Source organism: Schistocerca americana, chromosome 7, assembly GCF_021461395.2.
Source record: "Schistocerca americana isolate TAMUIC-IGC-003095 chromosome 7, iqSchAmer2.1, whole genome shotgun sequence".
Taxonomy (NCBI): domain Eukaryota; kingdom Metazoa; phylum Arthropoda; class Insecta; order Orthoptera; family Acrididae; genus Schistocerca; species Schistocerca americana.
The window spans coordinates 40,705,351-40,714,563 of NC_060125.1; the positions used below are offsets into that span (position 1 = coordinate 40,705,351).

Here is a 9,213-nt window from a genome sequence, read left to right on the forward strand (position 1 = left end):
GTCTGCAACTACATTAGACTGTAAGTGTAACATATACAGGAGGCCTTGAGTCATTATTCCTACCTGGACTTTCCATTGTTTGATGAAACTGCAGGTTTAACATTGCTGAGTGAACAGAATTGTTAAGGCTTTCATGGCCACTTGTTGACAAACTGCCTATTGGCTTCTGTCTCGGGTTCTTCGGCAGACATTCGTCTAATGATTTTACTGGCGTTTCGCCAGCATGAGTGGCTGGCATTGTCAGAGCTTCACCCTCCGTTGCCAGTTCACCACCGGCGATGGAGAGTGATTGCCGAGTGTGATTGATGGAAAATCTCATTTGAGATGACTGCACAATAATGTGTCAAACTGGGGAGATGAAGGCACGCTGTTAAATTAGTTCTACCAATAAATTTTAGGGTGGTGTCCAGAGGTTTCCCACCACCAGATCACGCCATCATTCTCGACAATATTAATAACCACATACATAATAAGCACATACTTTGTCGCATACAGTCAAGACATTTTCTTCCGAACACACTGTAACTGAAGAACACATGAGTAAAGTGATTTGATGATCATACTCAATAAATGGATAAAAATGGTCACATGTAATCAATGGAAAATGGCAAAAAAAAGTACCTCACGTATCTTTGGTCATCGTGCCTTTTATTAGAGATGAAATGTGCCAGTTCTGTCACATTTCAGTGAGATTTCCATTTGCGTTTATAATGTACCACATGTATGAGTTATTCCTCTGTTGTTGAGAATTGTTCATTATTGTTTGCTATTTCTTGCTTGTTCCTAATATATAGGAGGAATTGGCTTTTGTTTTTTGGCCACAACTCAAACCTCAACAATACCTTGTATTAATATGCGCCAGGCAACTAAATAGTTGAATGTGTGCTATCACTTATATGTTGGATGTAATTTAGGCTATTGACTGATTTTTGTACAATAATGATTCAGTGGTTAGGTAAAATGATCAGGCTGCCAGGGTTTATGATATGTATCCTCAACATAGTTTGTCAATGCATTATGAGAGGTTCAGACATTAGACTGAGAGTCCTAACAGTGAAAGAACTGCGTGAAATATTATGTAAAACATACAGCTTCTGCATTGAAAAGATGATTGACTAGTCTTTAAAATGTCATAAATTCCAGCAATTTTTTGTCATTCTTGTATTTTGCTTTCTATTTGAATACGATGCACTCTTCTTTTTTTCTTTCTGCACTGAAACTCAGTTATGCCGAGGTGCAAAGTGAACTTGCAAATTGGTTTTGACTGGACGACATTGCTAAATTGCTAATAGTTTAATGGCAGAGTAGATTTACACTACTCTGAGAGTGAAAAATTTGGTTAGCAGAATGCCTGACACTATTTTCTGTGATGATATACTCCTTTGATGGTTTTGTGTGATAATTCTTGAATTATTTGCTTAAGCGTGGAAACTAAATGTATCCAGGAAAAGGTTGCTGTTTTTACGCCTTTGATGGACCTGGCTCTTGAGCACATTTGGTGTAAAAGAATATGAGAATGAGTTAGTGACGTTTGTTGGTCATTGTTCCAAACTTTGAGAAGGGAGGACTGTAGGGATGGTTCATTAATTCCGGGTTATTTTATTTCTGATCTAGATTTGCTCTACTCAAAGCAGAGATACATAATATTTGGCTGGTGTTGCACTATAGGTTAAGCTGAGTTACAACAGTTGCTGCTTTTGCTACAAAAAACTACATGGTACCTTAAGAATAATATGCCTGAGTTTGCTGTCATACATTAACAACATATAAATTTTGTTTATTGAGTTGAATGGCACTGAGAAATGGAACAAAGCTGTTACTAACACTCGTACACATCAGTAGCAGCAGTTATCAAATATATGTGAATGGGAGGATGTTTATTTACAACACAGACTACTCCGTCAACACATTTCCATAAAAACGGCAATAGTGGCATTCACAACAGTTAAAGTAAGTCTGTAGTAGTTTGTAACAACACATAAATATACACTCTCATCACGCTTTGTAAACAGAAATGAGGCAACTGCATCAGTTTGTCGAACACTCACTTGTGGAACAATTCACACATTTTTCTCAAGTATATGAAGCTTAATTCAATTTTTCTAGTTTGTGATTTTGCTTTGGAAGCACTGTTCGAATCAGAAGAGCTTTCCACACTGAGACACTTCCATCATAAAAGGTCACGTCACTTCACTGCCCGTATCCTTTCTACGATACCGTAGTCGCTGGTTTGGTACCGGAGCTGGATACGAGTATCCACCACCGGGTGGGAGGAAGTATGCGTGGGCACCGTCTCCTGGCAATGGGTACGCAATAAACTCACTTTCTGGATTGGCAGCAGGAAGTGGTGGTCTGTAGTTGACCAAGGTATCACCTTCTAGAGACAGTGGAAGAGCTTCTTTTAAATTCTGCTGTTCCTTAGTAATAGGCATCGGTGTTGTGGACGGTATTTCAGATTCCTGTTGTGGCAACTTCTGTCCAAATATTGTGAAGTACCTTTTCGTATTTTCATCGATGAGACTTTCATCCTGTCGTGTGAACAGTGCCGACAACGGATTCTCCGTCGAGTAGCCACTGCTCGATATTTGTTCACCTCCGTATTGCTGTGATCGTGAGGGAGCCGGTGTAGTTACGTGAACCCGAGAGAAGTCACCGGAAGTGTGTCCGGGAGTGAAATAGGATGGGGGTTGCTGAAACTTCTGCTGCTGTCTGTAGTCGAACTCGAAGACCGTGCGCGGTGTCGTCGTCCGGTAAACCGGTGGACTCGTACGCGGTCCGGGTGTCGTATTCGGTACTCGGTGCTGCTCAAAATTGTGCCGGTACACAGGTCTGACAGTAGATGGTCCGATATCGTAATAAGAATGTGTGGACACCTGCAAGTAATAAGGTGCCGGTGTCTGTGTCGTGGGGCCGTAGTACGGTGCCCGGCCAGGTGTCGACTGAGGATAGTGCGGTGACGGCGGCGGCACTGTCGATACCTGTTGCGGAAGACTGTAGTACGGGGGACGTGAAGTGCCGACAGATTGCGACGGCCTCTGTCGTTTTGTGGTGTCCGAATAGTAGTAGAGCTGCGTCGGCTGACGGTACGACTGTCCCAGCAGTGTTTGCAGTGTCGGGCTCGGTAATGGGAACTGGAAGGAAATGCCGCGCCAAGGTTCTTCAAAGAAATAGTAAGACTTTTTTGGCGTACGGTCAGAGACGGGGTCGTAGAAGTAGGTGGGCGGTGTCGGATCTGGTGCCTTGGGCCTCTGTCGATGTTGTTGTCGTTGCTGCTGCTGCTGCTGCTGCTGTTGACTCTGGGATGGCTGTCGCACCACTATATCTGTGACGGGCACGACGACGTACGAAACACTCGCAGGTGGCGGGGCAGCCGTAGTGGAGGACAGGATGACCGTCGGCGGAGCTACCGTCGAGGTAAGCGGGACGGCGGTGGGGACTCGGTAATAGTAGTAACCCGGAGGCCGGAGAGGTGACGCTCCGTCGTGGATCACCTGCACCGAAGGGCTGCGACCGGGCGGTACCGGAGTAGCCGGCGTCGGCTGTGGCGGCGGCGGCGTCGAGACCAGCACGTCGGCGACAGTCTTCGCGGTGGTCGCAGGTGTAGGTTTCTTACGCCGATTCTGAGTCGTCACCGGCACGTATTTGGCGGTGTACCCCTCGCCCGCGGTCGTCTCGGAGGGCGGCGGTGCGACCGTCGTCCCGCCAGAGCCCGCAGTCTCCGTTTCGTTGTCGAGTGGTCCGAAGAAGTTCGGCGGAGGTGGCAGCACTATTCCGGGCACTAGTGGACCCGGTGGCACCTGTGTCGTATTGTCGGTCGGATAGTAGAAGTCGTACGGCGGCGGGTAATAAATGGACATGTCGTCCTCGTCGAAGGTGTCATTGAAGAGTCCCGGCGGCGGCAGCAGCGCCGCCCCCGGTGGCAGCACGGGGAAGCCGGGCGGCAGCGACCCGTTTACTGGAAACGGGAAGGGGAAGGGGAAGGAGCCGTTGCCGGGAGGCGGGAAGGTGGCGTTGCCCGTCGGTGGCGGCCCGTACGGGCCGGGGAAGAAGAAGGGCGGGGGCGGGAAGGGGCCGGCGGGAGGCCCGTACAGCGACCCGTTTCTCGGAGGTGGAAACGGATACGGAGGTGGCGACAACGATCCGTTGCCCGCTGGCGTAGGGACGGCCCCTCCGGGGGGGAAGTTTCCCGGCGGCGGGTAGAGATACGGAGGCGCGGCGCCGTCCCGCGTCGCGTTGGCCGCGCCGGGCCCGGGAAACGGAAAGGGCGGCGCGAAGAACGGCGGCCGCGGCCGCGCCCGGGACTGGTTGCCTAGCAGCCGCGGCGGCTCGCCGTCGGCCAGCTGCACCGGGAAGGGCGGCGGCACGCGCGGGCGCGCCGGCAGCCGCACCTGCGCACACAGGACGGGGGCGGGGTAGAGCAAATGAAGCGGACACGGCTTTCTTCAGACACCGTTTATTTGCAGACAAGTACATCGTAACATATCTCACAACGCACTTAAGCTATACTTAGTTGATAGGAGGGAGGAACTCGGCGGCCCGAGTGCAGAGGAGGTGCACGCTCGGCGAGTCGCAGACTCGTGCTGACCCGCTCTGCACGCGAAGGCTGCCCCTCTTTCTCGAGGTGCGGTATGTCGCGGCACGCGGGAACGTAAAAGGCCATTAGGGAACGGTCGAGTTATAAGCCTTTGAAGGCGAGAGGTGGGGGTGATGCGCAGTGGCGAGAGGCTGTGAACCACGTGACGCTTCAGTAGCGCCATTTCGCCGCGTCTCGGCTATTCGCTTCGGGATGCGTGTAAAATGTTTAGCGGTGATTTCTATGTTAGTTTAGGTACGGTGAAGGTAACAGCCACTGTGTTTTGGATGTGTCGCTCTTGTTAAAGATGTTAACAATGTCAAAAGAGCAAGATTTTAACATGTTCTAAAGCTCAGGTACAGCCTTAATACTGGATACGACTGGATACTGGATACGACTTAATAATGGCTACACAGCCGAAATTGCAATAATGGAAATAAATAACTTTAACAGTCAAAGGCTATTGTGATATCATTTGCAATATTACGGTAACAAGTGGCAATGATAGTGTTTCCAGCATGTCAGTTTATGTAGGGAGCGTCACGTGGAGAAGAGTAACGTAATCAGATGGCTCTGTTATATATATTTTCGTTAAAGCTCCGTTCGAGATCTCAGGATTCCTACTAGTTCATCTCTGAGTGCGACCCTTAGAAGCACTAATACGTAAATGTATTATTTTTAACTTTTTCTTGAAACACCTCTCACGATGTTAGTTAACTCGTCTCGGATACGATATATTTTATATTTTCTAGCAACTTACCTTCACCAACCAGCACACTTTGCTTGTTTCCTCTGTTGTCTGAAGTGGTCTTTTATAAGACACATTACCGTGCAAACCTAATATACTTTTTTTTCTGGAATACGAAACAAGAGTGAAACTAAAAAGGCAGCGTACAGTGTGAACTGTGTGTCGGATACCGTGTCGAACTGAGGCCGTCGAAAACAGTTTGAGCTAATTGTCCACCACCGTACGCATCTAGTGAACTAAAGTATTCTAGTGTTCCTACCGAGCCAGGAAGTAAGAGCTGTCGTACAGTTACACTTATTGTGTGCATAGTGTAACTGGGGAAGTGGCGGTAGAAGATGGACAAATATGCGGTCGTAACATTTCGGCCTTATAATTTAATCTCGTGTTTGTTTGGACCTCACGTATTTTATTAATTTTCTGACACATTTCGCCCACTGGCCTTCTTGCAAATGACATGTAGATAGATACGTAGTATCTCGTCAGTGTTGTCGATACAGATTATAAGTGCAAATTCGCGATTTCGGACTCACTGCGCCCTCGGTTCGTACGTTTCATTTTACAGAATCCAAAAGAAGTGGTGATTGAAAGCGGCATCATTAGTTAGTCGTTAAAGTAACAGAAGGATTCGTTATCTGTTACGTCGGAGTAACAATTATACAGTAATTGCAAGGATTGGAGCATTCTTTTGCTTTCGTACGTAGTGGAGTTTGAAACCTAAGTACGGTCGATGACCTATTTCTTCTCCTCGTTCGCCGACAACAAAAGCGGAGTAAGTGAAATCGTCGAGACCGATATCGGTAGGCGTCGGCGACGTTCCCGCGTGGCGAAACGCGAACACTCGAGGAGGACGCGACCGCACATTGAGAGAGAGGACGGGAGAGGCCGGTGTGGGACGGTCAGTTCCTCTGGAAGAAGTGCCGCAGGAAGCCGAAGAGCGTCCTGCCGCGCGGCCGGGCGGCGGGCGCGACTGCGGCGGCGGTGTAGTTGCGCACCTGTCTGGGCGGCGCGTGGTAGTCGTCGATGGGCGGCCAGGGCGGCTTCTCCGTGCGCTCGGGGGCTGCGAAGGCGCCGCCCCTCAGCACGAGCACGTGGTCTTCGGCCAGCCACACCTCGGACGGCCGCAGGCCACCCAGCGTGCGCGCCGTGTCGCGCGGCACCTCCGGGTTGGCCGCGTAGCTCACGATGCCGGGGCGCGCCGGCGGCTCGCCGTACAGTTCCTTCTGGATCAGGCCGTACTTGCCGTCGGCGATCTGCTGCGACAGCGTCTTGCTGTCCTCGTCGTCCGCGTCGTCGTCGTCCTCCGCGGGCGGCGGCGTGGGCGGCGGCGGTCGCGCCGCGGCGGTGGGCGGCGCCGCCTCCAGGCTGTTGGTGTCGGCCTGCGGCGCGGCCGTGCCCAGGCGTCGCGGCGCCGCGCCCGCCGCCAGCAGCGCCACGGCCACGAGCAGCCACAGCGTCATCTGCCGGCGAGGTCGAGCAGTAAAGGAAACCCAGGAGACAGTACACTGAGGTGACAAAAAAAGTCGTAAGGTAGCTACGTGCACGCATACAGAGGGCGGTAGCATCGCCGTAAAAGGGCAGTGCATAGGCGGAGCTGTCATTTCTACTCAGGTGATTCGTGTGAAAAGCTTTCCGACTCGATTATGGCCGCACGACGGACTTTTAACACAGAATGATAGTTGGAACTACACACACACACACACACACACGACATTCCATTTCGGAAATCGTTAGAAAATTCGATATTCGGAGATCCACAATGTCAAGAGTGCTAGGAGAATACCAAATGACAGGCATTACCTCTCATCACGGCAATGAACTGGCCGACGGCCTTCATTTAACAACCGAGAGCAATGACTTTTGCGTAGACCTGTCAGTGGTAAGAGGCGAGCAACACTGAGTGAAATAATCGCAGAAATCAATATGGGACTAGCGGCGAACGTATCCGTTGGCGTTTATGGGCTGTGGCAGCAGACGACGGACGCGAGTGCCTTTGCTAACGACACGACACCGCCCGCTGTGTGTCGTGGGGGTCGTGACCGTATCGGCTGGGCCTTAGACGATTCGATGAAAACAGTGGGCTGGTCAGATTAGTCCTGGTTTCGTTTGGTAAGAACTGATGGTAGCCTTCGAGTGTGACGCATACCGCTCGATGTACCCAAGTTGTCAACGAGGCACTGTGGAAACTGGTGGTGGCTCCATAATGCTGTTGGCTGTGTTTTCACGTTCCAACCGAACCGATCATTGACTAGAAATGATTATTTCGGCTACTTGGATACCATTTGCAGTCATGTTGCCAAACAACGAGGGAATTTTTACGGATGACAGTGCGCTTTGTCATCAGGCCACAGTTGTTCGCAATTAGTTTAAAGAGCATTATGGACAGTTCCAGCGAATGATTTGGCCACCATCGAACATTTGTGGAACATAATCTAGAAGTCAGTTCGTGCAAAAAATTCCTGCACCGGCAACACTTCCGCAGTTATGGACAGCTGTAGACGCAGCACGACTCAATAGTAGTTCCAACTACTCGAGCCCACACCACTGCACTACACTAAGCCGGCAAAAGGAGCTCCGACACGAGGTTAGGAGGTATCCCGTGGCTTTTGTCACCTCAGTGTCGCTTTGGAAATGAAAATAACAAAAGCAGTAAATCGACGATCGTTTTGTGTATTATCTAATCAGTCGCAGTCCTTAATAAACCGTCAATTAACGACGAAGTATTGGTCAGAGAATTTAGTGACGTTATGGCATAGAGAGTCGAATGGGACGAGAAAGTGAAGGGGTAGTTGAGAAGGAGTGAGATACGGTTGTGATCCATCCCCTATCTTACTGGACTGTTTGGAGGGAGGAGACCAGACAGCGAGGTCATCGGTCTCATCGGATCAGGGAAGGACGGGGAAGGAAGTCGGCCGTGCCTGGAGCCATTTAGGGAAATCACGGAAAACCTAAATCAGGATGGCCGGACGCGGGATTGAGCCATCGTCCTCCCGAATGCGAGTCCAGTGTGCTTAACAACTGCGCCACCTCGATCGATCCATATCTTATTCAACTTGTACATGTAGCAGTAGTAAATGAAACGAAAGAGAAATGTGGAGAAGGAATTAAAATCCAGGAAGAAGAAATGAAAATCTTGGAGGTTTGCCGATGATATTGTGATTCCGTCGGAGACAACAGAGGACTTGCAAGAGCAATTGAACGGAATTATTAGTTTTATCAAAAAGGATTTTATAAAATGACCATCAACGAAAGTGACATAAGGGTAATGGAATGTAGGCGAGTTGAAACAGGTGATGCTGAGGGAGTTAATGAGGCACTGAAAGTCTTACACGAAGTAACTGATGATGACCGAAGTAGAGACGATATAAAATACAGACTGGCAATAGCAATAAAATCATTTCTGAAAAAGAGAAAAATTTTGACATCGAGTACGGATGTGTCAGGAAGTATTTTCTGGAGATATTTGTCTGGAGTATAACCTTGTACAGAAGTGAAATGGCAACGGTAAGAAGTCTCGACAACAAGAGAAGTCATTGAAATGTGGTGCTACAGAAGAATGCTGAAGATTAGACGGTTTGATCGAGTAACTAATGAGGAGCTGCTGCGTCAATTGGAGAGAAATGAAATTTATGGCACACCATGACTAAGAGCACATCCTTAGGTATGAAGATGAGCATGGCGGAGGGATAAGAACCGTAGAGAGTGACGAAGCTTAACTACAGCAGGGAGATGTAGTTTCCATTAGTTACACGGAGACAGTGAGGTTTACACCAGATAGACTAGCGCGAAAGAGCTGCAGCAAATCAATTTGATTGATTTAGAACGTGGTTTTTGCCAAACGAAGCACATATAGTTCAATAAATTGTAGCAATAACAAAAGGAAGACACCGTATGT

General features: G+C 49.2%; 1 protein-coding gene across 1 annotated transcript; it reads right to left on the reverse strand.

Annotated features, from left to right (window-relative positions):
* Positions 1–631: 631 nt before the first annotated feature.
* Positions 632–6,679, reverse strand: LOC124622268 (extensin-2; the record flags this gene model as incomplete). The annotated part of the gene is made up of 2 exons (XM_047147933.1): positions 632–4,388; positions 6,314–6,679. Coding segments are annotated over 2 exons (2,574 nt in total), but the record flags the coding sequence as incomplete, so codon positions are not given.
* Between the last annotated feature and the right edge of the window lie 2,534 nt (positions 6,680–9,213).